A 24,071-nucleotide genomic window follows, 5' to 3' on the forward strand; every position below is an offset into this window, starting at 1 on the left:
ATGTTCCCATCGCTTGGCACTGCCACATCCACCACAACGGTTTTCCTCTGTTCTTTATCCACCACTACAATGTCTGGTTGGTTCGCTATTAACATCCTATCAGTCTGGATGTCCCACAGGATCTTTGCTCTCTCATTCTCTACCACTTTTGGAGGTTTTTGAGGTTTCCAGTCCATATTCTTCACACATGTTTCTGTATATTATTCCAGCCACTTGATTGTGGCGCTCCATGTATGCTTTCCCTGCCAGCATCTTACACCCTGCAGTTATGTGCTGGATTGTTTCAGGCGCCTCTTTGCACAGCCTACACCTTGGGTCTTGTCTGGTGGGGTAGATCTGAGCGTCTATCGCTCTTGTGCTCAGGGCTTGTTCCTGAGCTGCCAGGATGAGTGCTTCAGTGCCGTCCTATAGGCCAGCCCTTTCTAGCCATTGGTAGGACTTCTTGATATCAGCCACTTCAGTTATGGTCCGGTGGTACATCCCATGCAGGGGTTTGTCCTCCCATGAGGTTCTGTCCTCCAGCACTGTATCCTCTGCTCTCCATTGCCTGAGACATTCACTGAGCACACTGTCAGTTGGGGCCTTGAGCTTGATGTATTTATGCATCTTGGATGTTTTATCCAGGATAGTGGCTTCAACGCTCACTAGTCCTTGGGCTCCTTCCTTGCGGCTAGCATACAGTCTCAGGGTGCCTGATTTGGGATGGAACCCTCCATGTATGGTGAGGTGCTTTCATGTCTTAACACCCGTGGACTGTATCTCTTCCTTTGGCCATCTTATTATTCCTGCAGGGTATCTGATAACTGGCAGTGTGTAGCTGTTTATTGCCTGGGTCTTGTTCTTGCCATTGAGCAGGTATAGTCTGGGTGAAATATAAGACTGTTTAAACACTTCTTATTAGTAAAGTTCAAGTTGATTTTTTTTCCATTATTGTTAACAAATGTGCTTTCTTAATTTAAGATATATTTTCAATTTTTTTTACTAAGATCTAAAGGGTTTTTGTGTCAATGATATTACTTGAAAATTTGGCTATTGTAACAACAAACACAAAAGTGCATAAGACGCACAAAGCTACCTGGGAAACCCAAGATGGCTACAATGACTTGTCCCAGGTGGCTTAGGGTTATGAAACACCAAAAACAGATTGTGGGAAAGAGGTCACTTCAGAAAACCTTCGATAACTTTTTCATCACCACACCTACTGTTATGACATCCGTGCACATCAAGAAGGTACTAGTAATGCTCACAAAATCCTTTAAAGACCCACTCTGATGAAAATAGTCTTTTTTTGGGTTTTTAAAATGTTCTTGTGGCATTTTTCTGATGATGCAGGATATATTTATCAAACAAAAATAAGCTAAAAAATGCAATTTCTGAGTCTTTATTTAAATTTTTGTGAATTAGGAGCAGATGAAAATTGATGTTTGAAAAAGAGCGTATTTGTGAAAATGCAATGGGTGGGCCACAAACTCCCTGCTCCAAGCTCTCAGCAATGGGAATGAGAAGGGGGCGGGGTAGCTCCACTCCAGCATTCCTGTCTTTCTTTCATAATATACCCATATTTTCTTTTTTTTGGTTTATTTTCTTATTTTGCAAAGTGTCCTGCTTTCTAAAGACTTATTCATGTTGAAATCATGCATGTCAGAAGCAAAGTATAGGTCAAAGCATAATTTAATCAGTAAAGAGTTCAAAGGGCTTGTTCTCATTTCTGCAGGATGAAGAGTTGGCTAACACTCCCAACGAAAACAAGATTCTTTATAATTTGAAAGAATCTGAAGAGCAGCTCAAGGATGACTGCACATCATCTGAAAAAGAGACAAGCAACCCCTCCCAGAATGGTGGTCCTGCTGGTGAATTACACACTTTGCGAGCATTTGTGTTTGATATAGAGAGGCACATTGTGACAATGTCAGAGAAGAACTCTGCAAGCATGGCAAAGAATTTTTCCAGGAATCCTTCATTCAAGAGAGAAACTATGGATGGAGCACTGCCCCCCTTTGCTTTCAAAGAACCTGCATCCCCATCCAGTCCTCTTCGTGTGGTGCCTGCTTTTGACACAGTCCAGGCGATTGAAGAGAAAAGGGCAGTTAGTGAGAGCGTCCCATCAGCTCAATGGGAAGATAAGGCCATGACACTCCGCTACAGCCGTTCGGACATGAGCAGACCGGGGGTCGAATGGATGGATCAGCCGCAAATACAGCCCCCTGTAGAAGTGATGCCAGTGCCGCGGTTTTTGAGAGTAGGAGCTTTACCAAAGTGGACAATGGCTGATCTCAACCAAGACCTGAGTTTGGAGAAAGGGACAGAAAAGGAATTTCAAAGGGATTCGCCAGTGGATAAAGAAGGTGATAGACAGAGATGGGCAGAAGAGGAAGAAGGTGCTGCTGCACATAATTATTTAACAAGGGAGAAAGAAGAACACCTGAAACCAAGGGCAACTTACTTTGCTTTGACTGGACAAATGCAGGAGCCTAGTTCTCCCAAAGATGCAGGAACAAGCTTTGGAGAAATGACTGTGCCTTCTGATTATTTCCCTGTAAGGTCAGCTCTGGTGGGCTCACAAGGTAAAATTATTTCCGTCAAGAGGAATGTGTCTTTAGAGGAAGCCTTAGAGAGGAGTGCTTCTTCTCTGCAACAGCTTGAAGCAATGATGAGAAGGCAGTTGTCTCCCATGGACACCACATCACACACAGACAAACAGACCAAAGAAAAAATAATAGAAGTTGTGGAGAAAACAGAGCAACAAATCGAGAAAGAAAACCAAGAAACAGAAATACAAAATCTACAAGAACGTGTGAGGGAGCCGGCCTATCAGGCGCAAAGACAACTGGAGGAGGAGAAGAAAAGAAGTTTGGAGAGAATTATAGAACTAGAAAGACAAGAGCTTTTAGAGATTAAAAAACCCAAGCTAAAAGAGAAGGAAAGATCACAGCTTCATGAGCTAGAGAGACCGAAACAAAAAGAGAACATCAAAGAGGCAGAAAAAATAAAGATGACGGATCAAGAAATGGTAAAAGACCTTGAAAAACAAAGGGAAACTGAGAGAGAAAGGCAGAAACAGAAGCAGCAGGAAAGGAAAAATGAGATTCAGCAAGAGCAAGAAAGACGAGACCTAGAAAGGCAAAGGGAAAAGAGAGAAAAGTTGCTGGGAAAGGAGAGACAGAGGAAAAGGGATGAAGCGAGGCAAAGAGAGTTGGACAAGGAGCAACAGCTCCTTGAAATGCAAAAGCAGAAACAGAAAATGAAAGAAACGGAGAAAAAAGAGCTGGAGAGGCAACAGTTAGAACTGCAGAAAGAGAGGGAGAATCAGTGGCTTGTTGAAGAGGCAGAAAAAATCAAACTGGTGGCATTGGAAAAAGAATGGATGAGATTTAAACAGCTGGAAAAAGAGAGGGCAAGGCAAAAAGAACTAGAGCATCAGAGAGAAGTTGAAAGAGAAACGCAAAAAGAGATGCAGAGAAAGAGGTGGCTGGAAATTGAAAACCTCAGGCAGAGGGAGGAAAAAGAACGACAGTGGCAGTTGGAGAAAGAAAAAGAAGAGTTGGGAATTGAAAGGGCAAGGCAAAAAGAACTAGAGCAAGAAAGAGAGCTGGCAAAGGAGAGACAGAGTAAAAGGGATGAAGAGAGGCAAAGAGAGTTGGACAAGGAGCAGCAACACCTTGAAATGCAAAAGCAGAAACAGAAAATGGAAGAAACAGAGAAAAAAGAGCTGGAGAGGCAACCGTTAGAACTGCAGAAAGAGAGGGAGAATCAGTGGCTTGTTGAAGAGGCAGAAAAAATCAAACTGGTGGCATTGGAAAAAGAATGGATGAGATTTAGAGAGCTGGAAAAAGAGAGGGCAAGGCAAAAAGAACTAGAGCATCAGAGAGAAGTTGAAAGGGAAAATCAAAAAGAGATGCAGAGAAAGAGGTGGCTGGAAATTGAAAAGCTAAGGCAGAGGGATGAAAAAGAACGACAGTGGCATTTGGAGAAAGAAAAAGAAGAGCTGGAAAGACTGAGAGAAATTGAAAGGGAAAAATTACAGGAGCAAAAGAGAGAGCAGGCAAAAGAGAGGCAAAGGGATGAAGAAAGGCAAAGAGAGTTGGACAGGGAAAGGCTGCAACTGGAAATGCAACAGGAAAAACACAAAAAAGAGGAAGAAAAAAGGGAGCTGGAAAGGCAACAGCTTGAACTGCAAAAACAAAAGCAAAGAGAGTTGGAGAGGCAGCTGCTTGCTGAAGAGGCTGAACAATTAAGAAAGGTTGCACAAGAACAAGAACTTTTAAAACTAAAAGAGCTTGAAAAAGAAAGGCAAAAACAGTTGGACAGGGAAAGGCTGCAACTGGAAATGCAACAGAAAAATCACAAAAAAGAGGTAGAAAAAAGGGAGCTGGAAAGGCAACAGCTGGAACTGCAAAAACAAAAGCAAAAAGAGTTGGAGAGGCAGCTGCTTGCTGAAGAGGCTGAACAATTAAGACAGGTTGCACTAGAACAAGAACTTTTAAAACTAAAAGAGCTTGAAAAAGAACGGGAAAAACAAAGTGAAATTGAGCTTCAGAAAGAGGTGACAAGACAAAAGCTGAGAAAGCGGGAGAATCAGCTAGATTTAGATGAGCACGAATTTGAAAGCCAAAAGTTGAGCAAACAAGAATTAAAAGAGAAGATGGAAAAAGAAGAAGCTGAAAAAATAAGACAAGTTGCCAAACAGCAAGAGGTGGAAAGACGGCGACTCAGAGAAAAGCAGCGGAAGGATGAGGAGCGACTAAAATTGGAATCATCAGCCATGAGGCCGAGGGTGCTGGATTTGGACTCGGTGCTCAGAGATGAGTTGTTGCATAAAGCCTCTTCCCATCACGGGGACCCCTCCATGCGCTGGAGGGAGCCACACAAGCCTGCTATTCTCGACATAGACTCTCCTAAACCTGAAGCACAACCCTCCCCAAACAAAGACTTGTTTCCAGTGTCTGATATTCAGGAACTTGATGCTGCATTCGGGTTTAAGTCAAATTCTGTGCCCGAAAGAGATTTAAACTGGAAAGTACCACCGCAGGCTACTGCTGTATGGACAATGTCTCCTCAGGATCCATGGGAGCTACAGCCTGTAGAGGTGACAGTAGACAAACCTGTGGTTGAACTCAGAAAGTCAATCTGCGCCATCAGCCCCACACAGGTGTTCTGCAAACAAGACGAACAACACCAAAATCGACAGAATGACTGGCCCGCTTTTCTGAATGAGCGTTTTCACACCAGCCCTCTTTCCGGGGCAGAAGAAAAAATTAGGAATTCTCTTGGAGCCTTTTCTGCCAGCCCTCGGGGAGAAGAGATTTGGATTCCTAGAGAATCACAAAGCAGAAGCCCCAGGAGATCGCAGGGATCTCAGGTGAGAGAAAAAAGGGACACACATTACTAAGGAAATGCTTCTCTTTCAAATGTCAAATAAGGAGAACAAATTTCACACACCTAGGTGCTGATGGGACTTTAACTATGACTTTAGTTTTCACGGTTAACTGTTATAATTACCGTAAATTCCGGACTACAAAGCGCACCCGATTACAAGCCGCACCCACCCTTTTTGACGTGTTTAATTAGTTTTATACATACACAAGCCGCGTCAGAGTACAAGCCGCGCATGTGTTAGGCGATATAGTCATCCTGACAGATCACGGCCAGCATCCCAGAGTGAGTGCAATTCATTAGCACATTGTGGGTGGTGCCAGCTTTGCCTCTGGCTCATGTATTTGAGTGGATCGACATCTGTCAAACAGCATGGACCTCTATTCTGTTCACAAGTTCCTCAGTTATGGTGTTTTTATTTCATTTTTTTTTTTACTTATTGACAATCTAGGTATCATACATAAAATTACAAACAGTAACCATATAATCAACATTACATCCCTCAGTTATGATGAGGAAATTTACATCCGCGATTCCACATTTCCCATGAGTCTTAGGGGCTAAAGGCGGGGCCAATGCCCGGCTCGCCATTCTGTTGTACGTGTTTAAGAATGAGCAAGTATCAGCAGTGCATGGAGGGGTGAACGGGAAAAGCTCTCCTTCCGCTTGTGTCGCGGCAGCGTTATGGGAGTAACAGGGCTGGTTAAAAAACACACCGGTAAAATACAGCAGCGGCGACTGAAAAGCGCGCGCCTCAGCGTGATACGCGCGCCTCAGTGCGGCGCGTGCGTCAGAATTCAGAAGCCTCTGCACTCCGCGGACGCCTCTGCGCTCCGCTCCCGCCCCGCGCGCTCCTTGTCTCCCCTTCCTATCTACTCCGACACCTCTGGCCAGGGCGGCTTCAAGGAGGAGCACTTCGTCCCCGTTGCGCCGGTGGATGGAGCAAATCGTTTCTGTGCAAAGCAATTGGACTTAATACTGTACGTTTTGTGTATGAGGGGCGGGTGCGTTGTTACGTGTGGGAGCCTTCAGACTGCCATCGGCCCCGCAGCTCTATAAGAGCAGCAGGAGGAGAAGATGTCTCCAGCTCACAAGGAGGCTGTGAGCTTTTCAAAGCAAAATTCCGCTTTTACGGTTTCCTTACAAACCGTAAATGGAGTGTAAATTCACTCCATGCGCTGTTCTCTCCGTCACGCAGCAAACCGGCTTTTCCAAACCCGTTGGTGTCGGTGGACTTTTTTACGCTGCTTTTAACGATTGCTTTTAACTTGAAAGCTTCATCATATTGTAGTGGCGATCACGTGCACGTTGGGTCTAATGGCACCAAAGGATTCTGGGATGCGGCCGGGCATGCGTGTTTCATTTTGTTGAACCATGACTGAAGTGTCTAAGACCTGAAGTCAGTCCATGCTGTTTGGCTGCTTAGAGGTGTGTTGAATATAAATGCCTTGTGCTTGGTGTTAGATAAGGAATTCAAACTATTCACTGAGTTTGAAAGTACGTACATGGCTGCCGCTAATTAAATCCATAAATTAGCCGCGTCACTGAATAAGCCGCAGGGCTGTAAGCGCAGGAAAAAAGTAGCGGCTTGTAGTCCGGAAATTACGGTATATAACTTAGTTATTTATTTTTAAAACACCTGTCCCAAATGGAAGCAAGGCCAAATATTATGAATAAAAGTGGAGCAAAACAGTCAAATAAAAACTTTTCTATTAAAGCTTTGAGTGTCTTTTGACCGTAATAAAAATGAATCAGCAATTTCTACAGTCATCCATAAAATACAGGTTAGCCCAAAATTCAAAACATGTGTATGGACTTTGAAGATTTCAATTTCCAGGTTCATTGAAGGCTAAATGGTTGCAGGTAGCTAAGACTGAGGAGAAAAAAATAAAAGCACTTAAAAACAGGAATTAATAATTAATTTAGCTTAACTGTATATGAAATTTTCTTTTTTTTAAATGACTTTTGTTTGTTTGTATAAAATCAAATATTGACCATCTGCTTTTGTTGGCAGTCCAGACTATAGCTATTCAGGCACACCTGAACAGGGTTGTGCCTAAACCTCAACCACTGGCAGCCAGACCCAGAGAATCCCATCTCTTTCTGAAGTTGATTTGTTTCCAAATCTTTATCATCTGAAGTATAAAGAGCAGGCGGTAATTCATTCATTAAAAAATCAATTCATTAAAAAGATCATTTGAGACCTCAAGTAAAGCAGTCTTTGGAGAATGCTTTTTACAAATCTGTGTTTGATGTTTTACATATTATACATCTATTTTCTTTTTGAAAGGAGCTGAATAGGATGCGTTCCAGAAGTATGTCGCGAAAATCTGCACGCTCAAACAGCTCAGTGGAGGAAAGTCTCTCCAGGATGAGAAGTCGCAGTGCTAACAGAGAGCACGAAAGCCATAGCTGGGTAAGTAAAGCGAAGAGAGATGAATAACAAACTGCTGCTCCTGCTGATGTTAGAAACATTTAAATTCAGATTGTATACCCCAATATCACCGGGCTTTGTAAAGTTATCAAATGAATAAGAATACAAAGGTGCCCTTTTGAGTTTGAGATGTATCTACAAATATAAAAACTTCATCCATGACTTTATTTCAATACTTAACACTAAATATTACTTTTACCAATTTACAGTAAACATCATTTTACATCAAAATAAAGGGATAAAGTAATTTAGACAATTTAGTATTCAAACATTGAAATCTTCTATTTTTGAATTTGTCTTCAGAAAACACTAAACGCCTCTTTACTCTATGATAATAGTCAATATTTTATGCGGCCACCGTGGTCTTTCCATAACTTAGTGCGAAAGGCACTCGCACTGCTTCTACTCCGGTCCAGCCTCTCTGGCGCTCCATTTGTTGTCTCCAAACTTTGGCCAGACGCCGGCGTGAACAGAGAAATTTTTTGTGGAGTTGGGGCTAATTAAACAACCTCATCCGGAAATCATAAGAGCGAGTGTGAGGTACATCCAGTACGTTTTTTAAAAATAAAACATATTTTCTGCTGTATTTGCTGTTTTCACCTTGGTGAAAACCCATTACTTCATTTCCGCTGACCCAGGATTACAAACTTTGTGGTAGAGCATCAAATCGGTAATTTCACACTATGGATGATCAGAGGCTGATCACAGAGGTCCAGAACCAACCCATCGTTTATGACACTGCATGTTTTTTTATAAGGATAGCAACGAAAAGGACAGAGCCTGGGCTGCAGCAGGACTGCAGCAATCCGTAGCCAATACGAGTCATCTACAGTAACTAGACCAGACCCGGACTCGATGCAGTGTGAGCCCAGGGTCAGGGTGTATTCAGACTGGACACATTTGGTTCGCTTAAAGTGAACCAGTGTTCGTTTCCTCCGGAGTCCAGAACAAATTTTCAGTTTGAAACACCCAAGTGGACCCTGGTCCAGGACCACGAACCGCTCTCTGAACCAACTTTCGATGTGGTCTCTATTCATTTCCAATGGGACTGAGCTTCGGTTCACTCTGAGAAATTTAAATTCTAGGGGTGGTACAGTGGAAGGGCGGTCGACCTCCGATCAGAATATTGCGGGCTCAATTCCTGCCTTGCCAGCCCATGTGTCGAAGAGTCCTTGGGCAAGACACTGAAGCTGGTAAAACCACCACCTTGCCTCTTGTGGAAGGTTGGTGCCAGTGTGGGTGGATGGGTCTGTGACTGAAAAGCGCTTTGGGTAGAAAAGCGCTATATAAGTACACAACATTTACCATTTTCCATAAAGTCTGAATATAATCTGTTCCCGGAGCGGAACAACTGGACCAAAACGGTCATCTTGTAAAGGGGTAAGACAAATGGGGATAAATATCGAAAAAGAAAAGTAATATAAGGTAAATATAGGAATAAATAAACAAAACTAAATTAAAATGACTAAATAAAAATGCAACAGTTGTTCCGGTGTGACAGTTTCTGTGGTTTTGTTCTGTGTTCTTGAGTGGTCAGGAGTTTATTAGAGTGACGGCTCGGGGGAAGAAGCTGTCTTTGTGGGGAGTGGTCCTAAAGCGCCGCCCTGATGGGAGGAGGCTGAAAAGGCAGTGTCCGGGATAAGAGGGTTTTTTTGTGATTCTGCCAGCCCGCTTCCTGACCCTGGATCGGTACAGGTCCTGAATGGAGGGAAGGCTGGAACCAATAATCCTCTCAGCGGATCTGATGGTTCTCTGCAATATGTTCCTGTTGTGTGTACTTGCTGATCCAAACAAGACCGTGATGGATGTGGTCAGGACAGATTGGATTATTGCAGTGTAGAAGATGGTCAGCAGCTCCTGAGGCTGGTTGAACTTCTTGAGTTGTTGCAGGAAGTGCAACCTCTGCTGAGCCTTTTTCCGAAGTTTAGTGAGAGGTCCACTTAAGGTCCCGTGAGATGGTGGACCCTTGGAACCTGTTTGAGTCTGTTGAGGGGACAGTGCTGTGGAGATTTGTGAGTTGTGGGGTGGGGGGGTCCTCCTGAAGTCATCTCCCCCGTTTTAAGTGGGTTCTACTCCAGGTGGTTCCGGCTAGCCGCTCCACTTCTCTGTATGCAGCCTCTCACCGTCCCGGATGAGCCCAATGACTGTGGTGTCGTCTGCAAACTTCAAGAGTTTCACGCAGGGGGCAACAGTCGTTTGTGTAGAGGGAGAAAACCAGAGAGGGGGGACAACACAGCCCTGGGGGTGTTAAGGTTCCGGGTCCTGGATGTGAAGTGTCCCAGTCTCACCTGCTGCCTCCTGTCAGTGAGGAAACTGGTGATCCACTGAAAGGTAGGGAGAGTCACAGTGAGCTGGGACAGTTTGTGGTGGAAGAGCTCTGGGACGATGGTATTAAATGCAGAGCTAAAGTCCACCAATAGGTCATCAAACTGAAAACAAAAGTCCAACTGCTGATGTTTATTTTAACAGCTTAAATGCTTAATGCTAAAATGCTTTTTACATGCTTTTCTGTGTCTCGATAGGCAGCACATGCGGAGCGCTGCTGTGATGTCAACCCCCAAAAGCCATTTTGTAGTTTCCTTAATGGAATCCCTTAAAAAACAATGCTATCATACCACAATGATGAGACACAACAACTCCTTGAAATGTAGTGAGAGGAATGCAGGCTCATTAAAACAACTTTTAAAGATAAAGACATTGCTTTTCACTGTTTTCCTGACAATCTATGTGCCATAAACACTTAGTAGCATACCTTCTTACCCGACATCTCCTCAGCATTGCAGTTGCTTGCATCCACTGAGTTAAAGCACACACTACATGTCTCCTTGCAGGACCGCCTTGCAGCTTGCCTATGCCGTACCAAAGTAATAGATAAAAAGTTTTGTTCCAGACATTCAACAGTTAAACTTATTAAACTTAAGTCGAATTTTAATAAGTTAGCAGTCCCTATAATAATTGTAAAGCGCAACACGTCTGTCTTTCTCTTGTTTTTTTGACTTCGTTGTTCCTGGCCAATGAGTGAAGAGATCTTTAGTCACATGGTTTTGTTTGCAAGCTTTGATCCCTAACAGAAGGGCCTGCTTGATGCCAGTCTGAATGCAGACCAAACACAAGGTTCGGGACTCGATGCGGAACAAATTAAGTGGATAACAAATGATTTTTCCAGTCTGAATACACCCTTAAACTAGCTTCTTTTATCAAGCAGTATAACTTTTGAAGGCTTTACTTAACCAAATGTCACAAACTTTATCACAAAATTATTTTGCGATTCTAGTATTTTTATTTTAGTCTCTCTATTCTGAAAAACAATGAAGCTAAATAAAAGCTAGTTGCTGTTTAGCCTCAGTAATGAAAGACTTTCAGGGGCTGATTACTTTATTTTCACCTGTTTTACATCTTAGACTTTAGACAAAAGTTATAAAACTCCTCCAGTTAGAGATACTCAGGATTAGATAAGAAAACTATTAAATAGTATTTGTTTCTTTACTTTTTCCCCTGATTTTTAACAGAAGATTTATGTTTCTCCTGTACCTGTTATACCTGCTTTTCCTTTAAACCTGTTGCTGGCAGTTATTTTTCTTAGATTTCTATATGAGATAAAAACAAATGCAACTCCAGATCTACTATTCATTAGTTCTGTTTACACACATGCATTTAGGTCAAGGGTGCTCTTTTGATCATTTGTACTGGGTAAGGTTTACTCTGCTCTTAGTCATTGATACAGTAATTGTGAGCTGGCTTTGGAAGCAGGGATTCTGCTGTGCTGTGTAAAGGCAGGGCTGCTACTGAAGTTCGGGTCAGTACACGATCAACAGCTTCATCTAGAGGCGAAGTCCGGATTCATGAGCACCACCAGTACTTCTAGGATCTAGAACAGTGCTTCTCTTTTCTGGTCCTCAGATCTATCACTAGGGCTGGGTTGATATAATCAATTAATCAATCAGACTTGATCCAAGATGAATGAATCAATAATCGATTCATAAAAGTAGAGATCGATCTTTTATGTCTTTCATTTTCAGGTGACCTACCACATACCCAAAGTCCACTAACTTGATACGTACGTATAATAGAATTTTCCATAGAACGGGTAATGCTAACACTTGTTCGACCTAAACAAATATTGCTGACTTGATGAACAGCTTTACAAACTCACAGGCATGACTTCTCCAAACTCTTCCAAGAGTTTTTTTCCCCAAAGTAACCATTTGTGTTCTAAAACACAGTTTTTTTCTAAAATCTCCTGGAATAAAGTGTTATGCTATAGGGTGAGCTCCCCCTAATGGCTAAAGTGAAATGCCCTCATAGGCAAAACAATGATCTGCACGTTTTTGTTGGAGCTTCTCCTTTTTATAGTTTTACCAGTGGCGGACCGTGCATTACACACCCAGGCCTTCAGTCGTGCTACGTCTGAATCATTCAACCCCTCATTAACCATTTTACGATGCAGAAACTAGCTTTGCATTGCATATTGAAAATTCCTGTAGCCACAATAAATGCCTCTAAATAAACGGAATAAACAAAACGGTAAACAAATCTCGTTTTGCAACTACAGCCAGCAAAAAAAAAAAAAATACCACATAAATTGGGAATATTATTTATTATGATATTTATTATTTCACTCATCAAAAAATCTGATTATTTGAAGACAAAATCCATCCTCCCCTCTTTCTACAAAAACAGTTGATCACCCTGTCATGTAGATTATTGCGCTTCAGTTCCGTCAAGAGGTCCTTTTCTATACCATCAAGGCCAGTGCTTAGAGTCAAGTCTGTCCAGCTGTGTTTCTGCGTAGGTTTTAATTCGCTTTAGGGCCGAAAATTTCCGCTCGACGGATGCAGTGGACACGAGGATGGTCAGCGCCAAACACACAACTCTGTCCTGCTGCTCATGCTCTCGCTCAGATTTTTCTGATGAAGGAAGTCAAGGAGATCAGTGGAAGATTTTCCTGCAAAATCATCCATGGCGTACATTACAGTTAGCTCTGTTTTAACTGAGACGAATCAAAAAGTTCTCTTTGTCAAACTGGGCAAGGCTGCATGTAGGAAATGTTTCCTGTATTCCTTAAACGTCTGTCAAATCAGTCGGTCTGACAACTGTGACTTTGCCTAAGCCTGCTAGATGGCCCTTCTGACACCAACTCAAAATCTGATTGGTTGTAAGAAATTAATCTCTGACATTTATTTTGCATTAGAAGGCCTTCAGAACTCATGGTGAAGGCCTCTTTGGCTCTGACCCTGCTTGGCAACAAAGGACAGCTGAAATGGAATTGATTAAATCCTGCAATATGAAAATACGTCTGTCTATAAGCAGCATAACCCTCATAAACACAATAAAAGGGAATGGACAGACCATTTGGAATGATTTAAGGAGTATGCATGGACAAAATATAATTAACAGATGATTCAGATATTTTTTAGGCCTTCAGAGAACGCCTTGAAGGCCCTGACCGCCCACCACTGAGTTTTACAGTATGTGAACTGGTAAATGGTAAATGGCGTATACTTATATAGCGCCTTTCTTCCTACAAGGACAAAGCGCTTTACAGTCACAGACCCATTCACCCAGTCACACACACATTCACACACACAGTCACACACTGGTGGTCGCTCCGCTGCCAAACACAGGCGCCCGCCTACCACCAGAGGCAAGGTGGGGTTCAGTGTCTTGCCCAAGGACACTTCGACTCATGGGCGTGCAAGGCGGGAATCGAACCTGCAACCTTACGATCATGGGACGACCGCCCTACCGCTGCACCACGGCCGCCACCACTGGCATCCAAATTAATATAAATATGTCCACACCATATATAGATTATTAATGTATTTTTATATAATCTAAATGCATAAACCTTGTAAATTCCAATTCAATATGAAAGATCATAAAATAGTTTTTTCTCTGTGTTTATTTGATTTTATTAAAGACATTTTGATAAGAATGGCGGTACCGCGATTTAGCTGCAGCTATAACTGTGTTTTGAAAAGTCCTGCCCCTTTAACTGTCTCCACCAATCATTCTTGGAGGCTTAATCATACGTCATCAGCCTGACCAATCAGAAGTGGTTAAAGTCTTCACTTCCTTGTTCTGATTCTGCTCATAAAGTCGCTCAGTTCCAACAAATATACCTGCTAAAGCTCGTCTTTAGTGGCGATTTTCGCTGACGATGAGCCGAGCGAACATGCAATTTCATTCCCTGACATTAGATGGCGCTTAATGTAAAACAGAAATACTCCTGTACACAAGGTGGCCCTGCGCAACTTTACGCTTCTTAGTCGCTTTTCACTCAGAAGAAGAGAGCAAGTATTTACGTGCTTGTCAGAATCATACAAAGAAAACATGAATATTTCAAGCACCAGTTGCTCCAACTGGAGCTTGGTTCGGGGATATTTTAGAATGTCCGTCATTATTTCTTCGCGGCAGTGTTCGCTGGTATATGTGCTCAGAAAGGCAGTTTTGTGTTTGAGCGCCCCCAAGTTGTGTTATACTGTAACTTTAGAAGCTCTAGACATGTGTGCAAAAGCGCCATTCTTATTGGTCGTATAGTTTTCGACGCGGCGCGTCAAACCAAAAAAACGAACCCGAGGCGTTTTTTAAAAAATGACGCTTTTACGCGTGACTTTTTTTCGCGTTGGTGTGCACACTCACATTGGTGCCCTTTGTTTAGTCATGAGGCGTTAAACGTCGGCGAATATTGCGGGCGAAATTCGTCCCGGTGTGTACGGGCCTTTAGACCGTGGAAAAAGTGAGCAAAATAATGAAGCTCAGAGATGCTAGTCTTTCTGCGTTCGGCGGCTGTTTGCACTACATCTCCCATGATGCATTGGGTTAAAGTGACAACGTCTCAGCGCACAATGAGCCGTTTTTTGTTAAACGTCTTGAAACCACAACGAACACACATCAAACAGTTTTTAAATCTTTTAACTTAACTTTTCTTACATCTTTCAGAAAAAACAGCTGCAGCTTCCAGCTTTTTCTGCCACAATTATCACAAAAATGCATGTGAGATTGCGGAGGGGTTGTAGATCAATACAGACTGAGTTTCTCCTATTTTTTTAAATTTTGGGATGCTGGTGTGCCGCGGGATTTTTGTCAAGGTTAAGGTGTACCGTGGCTCAAAAAACGTTTAAAAACACTGATCTAGAGGACTTTCTGTCCCTGACCAAAGCTTGTAAACAAACCATGAGACTAAAGATCTCTTTGGTCATTGGCCAGAATGTATGAGGGCGGAGTAAAGCAACTAGAGGCAGAGGTTGTGGAAGTCCTGCACTTTGTAATCGTTGGGATAGTTTTCTTATTCAAACATTATATGTTGCTGCTCAGCTACAACACGTTTTACTTGCTTTCTTTTTTTCTTTTTTTTTGGTATGGTGTAAGCATGCTGCAAGGTTGTTACTGGCAAGAAGATGACTGATGTACGCTGATAAGTGTTTATCACATATACATAGTCAGGAAAGCAGCGAGAATAATAATGCATCACAATAAAAGTTGTTTTGATCAGCCTGCATTCATCTGACCAAATTTCAATGAGTTGCTGTGTCTCATTGTTGTGGTTTTATGGCATTGTTTTTAAGAGAATTCTGTTAAGGAACTACAAGGTAGCTTTTTTCAGGATGAAATGAGACAGTGAAGCATGTAAGAAGCGCTTTCAGCTGCAAAAGAAACATCCTATCAAGTAAACAGTTGGACCCTTTTTTCTGTTTGATAACACCACAATCTTTGCTTTATGACCGGCTATGGTGGCCGTTTTGATTCAATTCTTCGGCTCCGGGCATGGACCATATTAAGACTCAGGAATTTCAAAGCCATCCCAAACTCAGTCCGATTGTAAATGAATCTAGACCACCTTGGAAGATGGGTCAGAGAGCAATTCATGGTCCTGGACCAGGGTCCGCTTGGGTGTATCCAGACTGAAAATTTGTTCCGGATTATCGGGGGAAATGAACTCTGGTTCACTTTAAGCAAACCAAATGTGTCCAGTCTGAAAACACTCAGATGCTTTAAATATTTTAAACGTATTTTCAAGAAAACAAATAAAATAAATAAAAACATATAGTTTGCATCTTGTGTCTTAATATTGTTGTTGCACAATCTTCTGTGAGTAATGCAACTCTAGCAATAATGGCCAGCCATATTGTCTAGTTCAGAATAAGGGTGCTGGAAAGACAGGTATGCTCCACTTAGAAACTTCCCCTCTGACTTTATCTTTGAGCTATCATGTGTTTATATTAAAGTCTGTGCTGCCTAAGTGTTTTCCTTCTCACCTATTTTGCACTTTATAACATATGTTATTGAGAGCATCAAAGACAACAGTAGTTTTTTTAATGAGGAAGCAGCTGACTAAGCCTTCTGAAAAGCTCAAGTAAATACCAGAATGAGACCTAAAATCCCTGATTAGTTGCAGAGCAGATGCCCTGAACGCAAAAAAAAGATTAAAGCAGATGAAAAAGCCCCCAACTTTCAGGCCAAGATTAGGCAGCTAAAGAAAAATGCTTGGAGTACAGAGTCAATTAAATCAGCTGCCTCAGTCTCAATAATATAGGTAATCATCTGAAGCACATATATAAATGAATATTAAAAATATTTATGTGCTGTCTAAGTTGTCTAATCATCCTAACTCACAGATATTCACAATTATTAAAGAATCCACAATTATTAAAGAGTCTTTTGTTTGGAGGTCGATGACTTTGTTTTTAAGTCACTGAAAGTTGGCAGTTTTGAAGCACATGCGGGCAATTTTTGACCTTGTTTTAGCCCGTTTCCACTCATTTGCTCAGAGGCTAATGCAGCATCTTATTCAGGCATTCAATGTAACAAAATCCTGTGAGTTCATGTCAGGAAGGGCTGCTCTGTTGTTTGCATAAGCTGAGCTGAGTGGAAGTAGATCAAACATTTGCTTGCCTTTGAGGAATCTTGGTTTTAGTCAAACTAGTTTAGTATGCGGTTAAATCTACTTTTTTATTATCGTATTATCATTGTACCTGCTGCTTCTGAACTGGGCTGGATCAGGAGAGCACTGCAAAAAATTCATCACCCATCTCCTCTTTCTCCCCCTCCCTTTGCCTCTCTGAATCAGGGACCTCCCATTCTCCATCTCACTCTCCCTGAATCTGTTCCCTCCCTCTCTCCACCCAGTTTCTCCTTGACAGTGAGTCCTGTAAAGCAGACTACAAATAGCAACTGCTGACGCATTTTCTCATACCCGCTGTTGCCTGCAAAAAAGTTAAACGGAGGCAATTTGCTCTTCTTTTCCTGCATGTGTTTTTTTCCCCTTCACACTATACGCTCTCTTTTTGTCTTTTGCTGCTGTCTGTTTTTCCTCAACGGAGTACTAAAGACTTTAGCATCTCTTCGTTTTTACCACCAGCTGTGAAATCCTTCTGCAGCTCTGAACACTGCACCACCAGGAGGTAGCCTTGTCAGACGGATGGATTATTTAACTCCAAACCTGAGCCTTATTTTTGGATATGAATGTGTCGGTGTCAGCTCTGGGACAATAGTACCTGTGCGGGGATTTTGGTTGTAGGTCAGGGCAGAAGTTCACAGTTGATTAACTCAAAGGGATTTGGCTAAACATTACAAATGAGTTTTTTTTTTTGTTTTTTAAGTAAACGTCCTTCCAAACACATAGAAATGTTTTTTTTTCTTTTAGTTCAGAGGTGATTAAAGGCTTTAAAAATATAGAAAACCTTTTAGAGGGCGTGAAGCAGTTTGACTGAGCCTTGTTCTTTATGTGTTCTGGCCTTTTGTAACCTCTGGGTTGCTGTTTGTATGTTGTAGCAGAGGTATCATAGCAGGCATATCTTGTAAGCATTGAAATAGACATTAGAAAGCTTCCATGTTCAGCTGGGACAGACTGAGTGGAGCCTTAGTTCTGATGTGTTGAAACAAGAATCCCAGTGGCTCCGGCGGGACTGCCCTTATGAGTGAAACTGGGAGTGTCCCGGTCTCTGGATGACTTGTGATATCTGTGCTGAATCACGACCTGGGGGTGAATGAGCTTTGTCGTTGCTCCCTCCGTCACCTTCCTCGTTGCTGCAGCATTGACCCAGCGTCAGTAAAGACTTGAGACTCCATCCCTGGACTGCTGTCTCTCCCGCATATGTAGCTTCTAATGTTCCTCCGCTACTGTGATAGCAAGAGTCCAAGCTCAGATTGAAGCCTCTCTTCAGCCAGCAGAGCATCGTGATGGAGTACCTTGGATATAAGCTGTCAGTGGCTCACTCTCACGTGTCAGAGTGGGTTGGAAATGTCCGTCGCTCCCTTCACGGGTCGTTTAACTTTCTGTCCATCTCGGTGGAGAGGGGAGGAAGAGAAGACAATGAAGTGGAAGGCTTTAAGAGGACTAACTACTTACGCTCCCTAGCATCCCACAGCAGGGAGTCCATCCGCAGGTTTTCTTTGCGCAGCCAGCAGCACTTGTCCTTACGTAGACGAGCAGCGCCCAACACCCCCAGTGATGTAAGACGCTATTCACATTTAGCAGGTGTAACCTGCATTTAGCAGCACATTTATGGTACAGACAGACACATATCTTTTAAAGCTTCTTTATGATGCATTAGTTGCATGTTTAGAAGTCTGAACATCTGCCAGACTCAAATAAAGTTTAAGTTATTTTGTAGTAATGTCCATGTGTTGGTGGTAATAGCTGCTGTTTTATTAGGCATGTGGCCCAGAGTTAAACATGCTGCTTCTTCTGTCTTTACATGCTTCCATCATATTTCTCTCTTACTTTACTGTTACTCCAGAATGTGTAACTGATATGTTACTCCATGGAGTCTATGAAGTCTGACAATCATTTCAAACTTTAGTTTTTCTGTTGAGCTACATATACACTGGGAACACTTGATACGAATTCAGGAAGAAGTCAAGTTTGGCCCATTGTGTTCACATTAGACAAGCAGGGAGAGGATTTTTGCTGCTGTTTACTAGTGCATGTCTGCCACCTACAGTTGGAAGAGGCTTGGTGCAGAATGTCTAAGCGGTTTCAGGGGTTGACATAGCCCAGAAATTTGCACTGGCCCACAGGGCCAGTAGTTTTTGAAACTTACTGGCCCTGCCTGAAAGTTACTGGCCCGACACCGCGCATAGCGGGACCCGCCGCTTCGCAGGTGCTTGCAACTTTAGGGGGGTCCGGGGGCATGCCCCCCCGGAAACTATTAATATGGTGCAATTTGGTGCATTCTGGTGACATCACTTATTTCTACACTTTTCAATGACTGAAAATAGACCATATCAAACTTAAATCTGCTCTAGTCTGTTTCAGATGTTTTGAAGAGAGCACTGCAGTGTAGTAGGTAACACTAGTTCAGAAGTTTTCATGGTGCTTTTAACGGCAAATATCGCAATAAATCATAAATCTTAAATGTGTTAAAACAATCTAATGGCAGCTTGAACCATTTAACGAATCAAATAAATCCCTTAATGCATTTGACCAATCGGATGGACGCCTTCACATTGTTGACCAATCAGATGGAGCCCTGTTATGTTAGATGTTTGTAACCTATGTCAACGAGGGTCATTTGGAGTATAATTTTTAAACTGGGAATGGTTATTTGGTTATTTTGCTGTTTGTTTATATGGGAGCTGGTTTAGCTCGTGCTGGTTTGCGGCGCCTTCCGTCCATGAAACCAGGGTTCGACTCCGGGCTGCTCCCTGTTCCCTTCTCTACCTCTGAGCCGGTCCCGAGCCCGGTTTGAGAAGGTTGCGTCAGGAAGGGCATCCGGCATAAAACATTGCCAAATTTACCATGCAACTTGTTCGCTGTGGCGACCCCTGATGGGAGAAGCCGAAAGTGGAAGAAGAATGCTGTTTGTTTATATACCGCAAATTATATCGTTATCGCAATTTTAATCTCTGATATCGCATATCGCGAGTTTTCCTCATATTGTGCAGGTCTAACTGAGATCATTCAGCTAACTAGAAATACTTACTGCTTACAGTGTTGTAAAGAAAAACAAAATTAAGTAGTTTAACATTCTACTGCATTTGAGTCTGAGATTCAGGTATTTGGAGTTGCCTTTGATTCTTTGACATTCAGCTTAAAGCTTAGTGGATACAGTTTCATCTTCAATGCATTCATTAAATATCTTGCTGTCCATACTACTAATTATACCCACTACTCCATCCAACATATTCCTATCTATTCCTGCCATGTCTTCCACATCTCTGACATGCTTCAGTCTCTCTTCAGTGACGGTGTCGGATTTATAATCAAATGTAATAATAACCCACTGGCTTGTGCCTTAGTTGTTGCTGTTTAACATTGTTTTGTATTGAATTGTTACATTCAATAAAGTTTGAAAAAAAAAGTAGTGAGCGCGTGCCGCGTGGTGCTCGGCAGTGAAAGCCGCGCGCGCGCAGGCGGGAGAGGAGAAGTGATCAAAGGTTTCCCATAGAAACCCTTGAAGTCTGAACACAGGACTAGCAGAAAAACTACATTATGAAGACGAGGTAAATCTACACGTTTTCGCAAAATTTACTTTATTGAAAAAGGTGAAGAATATATAAACCGTTAGATATTTTAGTGGCCCGAGCGGACAAGTGAAAAGTAAAGTCTTGTGGTCCGCACTGCTCGAAAAACAGGACCGGGCCAGCGGACAAATGGCTATGTCGAGCCCTGGGTTTAAATCTTACGATTTGGGCACAATATGGAAACGGTTCGGTTCATTGCTAGCGTCCTTTTAATGGCAGATATAGATTACCATCACTTCAGAAGAGTGGCCTTGGTTTATGTTTATTTGAAAAACAAACGCAGACATTGTCAGGCTTGTCACAGTGTCTGGGTTCACAAGATACGGTTAACCAAATCCCTACATCACTACCAAACCCGAGTCTCTGAGTTTTTCAAAGTTCGACCTGGTTTAACTTGTAGTGCGTGTTCAATGGTCTCTTATACATAGAGCCCCAAAACATTGTAAAAATTTGCTTAGCTATGTGTAAACATGAGGCTTTTAAAGACAGAATCCCAAAATGCAAGTTTCTGCAATAGATTTTTCATTGGAAGTGGCTGCTTGAACATGGACAGTTCAGAACATTCTAGTTGTTTTTTTGTTTTCATTCAAGTGTCAAACATTTGCTGGTTTTAGGTCACGTTGAAGGTTGTAGACATACATTTGCTTAAAAAATAGGAAAATAGCTCCTAATTTTTTTCAGTAGTTTTAACTCTTAAATTGCGTTTCTATAGATTTTTTTAAATTCCTTGCTGGTCATTCTTCAGGATTAATGCACACGTCATTCTGATTAAGGATCAATTTGTGGTTATTCATTTGTAACAAATAAAATGAAGATGTCTGACCATTGTTCTGTGACAGAGATGGCACCTGTTTGGATTGGTCCCTCTACAGTATCCTGTGTCATTTTGTTTACTTCTGTCATTAGAAATTGGTGAAGTGTGATGATTATTGAAATATGATCTATATTCAGCTTCATTTTGCCTTTATTATGACCTTTAGGCTTTTTGATGGTCATACAAACTGTAGAAGTCTCTTATAGGAATTTATACATTGCAGAGAAACTGCTTTGCACAAATACCTGTTTCTTCAAGTGCAGCACACCTCATGAGTCAAAATTTTTATGAGTGAGAGGTGTTGTCACTGCCTAGGGGTTATGTCTTAGGCAAAGTCCGAATTCCCACCCTAACCCCTAACTACTAAAAAACAATAAAGTGCGGCACTATGTAGTGCCCTGAATTTTAAAAGCAATTCGCACCCCATGCTCACTACTTTTTTTCTTTTTCTTTCAAACGGCGGATAGATAGATAGATAGATAGATAGATAGATGACTTTATTAATCCCACAATGGGGAAATTTCATTTCTGTGGCAGCAACACGACATTCAGAAATAATCTATATAATATAACATCAATAAAGGACATCACAAGTGACATTTATATTAGATAATTAAAAATATTACTAAAATTATTATGAAAAATTATTATCAAAAATGAGATTCTTATTAAATAAAGAAATAAATATTAAATAAATACAGCTGCAAAAGTGTAAAAAACATGCGGTCTGCAAAACATGTAAAATGTAAAAAAACATTACAAATTTTTTCAAAATACAGAAATAACTAATGAAGTTCACACCAAAAACAAAAACAAACAACTGTTCAGGAACAAAAAACAATTTAAAATTGAAAAACAACAACTACAACAAAAGTAAATGAATCAATTACTAAACAGAAAAACACCCCTGGGACTGTGGAGTGTCACTTTGACACGGTGTTGTACAGTCTGATGGCTGTGGGGAGGAATGACCTGCGGTAGCGCTCCTTCTTACACTGAGGGTGCAACAGTCTTGTGCTGAAGGAGCTGGTCAGCGCCTCTACAGTTTGGTGCAGGGGGTGGGAGGGGTTATCCATGATGGATGTCAGCTTAGCTAACATCCTCCTGTCCGCCACCTCCTCGATGGACTCAAGTGTGCAGCCCAGGACAGACCCGGCCCTCCTAACCAGTTTGTTAAGCCTCTTCAAGTCTCAGCCTGCACTGCCCCCCGCCCAGCACACAATTCCATAAAGGACCACTGAGGCCACCACAGTGTCGTAAAAGGTCCTCAGCAGCTGTCTGCACACGCCAAAGGACCTCAGTCTCCTCAGCAGGTGAAGGCGACTCTGGCCCCTCCTGTACAGAGCATCCGTGTTGTTGGACCAGTCCAGTCTGTTGTTCAGGTGAACACCCAGATATTTAAATGTGTCCACGACCTCAATGTCTGAACCCTGGATGTTCACCGGTGACTGTGATGGTGAGGACCTCTTGAAGTCCAGGATCAGCTCCTTTGTCTTGCTGGTGTTAAGCAGCAGCTGGTTAACTTCACACCAGCTAACAAAGTCAGTGATGACCCCCCTGTACTCCTGCTCATCCCCCCCTGATACACAGCCCACAATGGCACTGTCGTCTGAGAACTTCTGCAGATGACAGTGGTGGGAGTCGTAGGTGAAGTCTGATGTGTACAGGGTAAACAGGAATGGGGAGAGCAAAGTCCCTTGAGGTGCCCCATGCTGCAGACCACCACATCAGACACACAGTCACACAGCCTCACAAACTGTGGCCTGTCTGTGAGGTAGTTGATGGTCCAAGCAACCAGATGTTGGTCCACACCTGCTACCTCCAGCTTCCTCCTCAGCAGTGATGGCTGAATTGTGTTGAAAGCACTGGAGAAATCAAAAAACATGACTCTCACAGTGCTCCCAGGGGCCTCCAGGTGAGACAGGGCCCGATGCTGCAGGTAGATGATGGCGTCATCCACCCCGATGCCTGGTCGATATGCAAACTGCAGCAGGTCCAGTGCCGAGCTCACCTGAGTGCGGAGATGGCTGAGGATGATCCTCTCCATAGCCTTCATCAGGTGGGGAGTCAAGGCGACAGGTCTGAAGTGGTTCGGTTCCGTAGGACGAGGTACCTTTGGAACCGGAACCAGGCAGGAAGTCCTCCAGAGGACTGGTACCTTCTGCAGTCTGAGGCTCATATTTAATATGAACAGCATCACCACACAGAGCTGGTCTGCACACTCCCTGAGGAGCCTATGAGGAGGAGGATATGACGTCATCAATTTAACGTAGTTAAAATCTAATTGATATGAGTGTTTTGCGACAATTATTTATGAGTCTACTGTCTTCTGAAGATAAATATGTTGATGATTTATTAAAACAATACATTTAAATACATTTTTTTGTGGCAAAAATTGTTCCGACACAATGCATTGTGGTCTACATTCGCCGATATAGTGAGCATCAATGTACACTGGTTTTTCGCAGAGACTTCTGGGAACTTTCTAGGGCTTTTGATTTTGGAATTGTAAATTCGGACAGCACTACAAAATGGCGAACACACTATGTAGTGCATAATAAAGGGGTTAGGGTGAGAATTCGGACATAGCCATAGTTTAAGATAACGGCTGTTATTCTGTTTCTTTTAGAAGCAGCATCAGAGTATAAATGGCGGTAGAGGTCAGTTTGTCAGACACATACCAATAAGTCTTTATACAGATGAGAGGCTTTGGCATCTTTCATTTACATATTAGTGTCATTAGCAGGTATTTCAAAAAATGCTGTTTTATTTATTAACTGGACATTATTTACTCAACTGAAGAAAATGTATTTACACTCTGTTACTTACTGTAACCGTTAGTGACTGTAAATGATGGAAACATTTAAGAAAGGGGTCAGCAACCTTTATCACTCAAAGAGCCAATTGGATCAGTTTCCCACAGAAATGAAAGCACAGGGAGCCGCAACACTGGGGTTTTCGAAAAAATCGTTTCACCAAAAT

The 24,071-nt window shown here is 42.3% G+C and overlaps 1 protein-coding gene across 7 annotated transcripts in view; it reads left to right on the forward strand.

The window, feature by feature from the left end:
- The window catches only part of LOC101171497 (uncharacterized protein KIAA1671 homolog), a 44,891-nt gene that overhangs the window by 7,861 nt on the left and 12,959 nt on the right, over positions 1-24,071 (forward strand). For 6 of the 7 annotated variants that reach the window (XM_023958666.1, XM_023958664.1, XM_023958665.1 and 3 more), the window contains 2 exons: positions 1,715-5,359; positions 7,664-7,789. In XM_023958666.1, coding sequence (XP_023814434.1) covers positions 1,715-5,359; positions 7,664-7,789 — 3,771 coding nt within the window. Of the gene's footprint in view, positions 1-1,714; positions 5,360-7,663; positions 7,790-17,231; positions 18,263-24,071 lie in introns of those variants that run through there. The other variant, XM_023958670.1, reaches the window with a different exon arrangement.

This window comes from Oryzias latipes, chromosome 9 (genome assembly GCF_002234675.1).
Source record: "Oryzias latipes chromosome 9, ASM223467v1".
Taxonomy (NCBI): Eukaryota; Metazoa; Chordata; class Actinopteri; order Beloniformes; family Adrianichthyidae; genus Oryzias; species Oryzias latipes.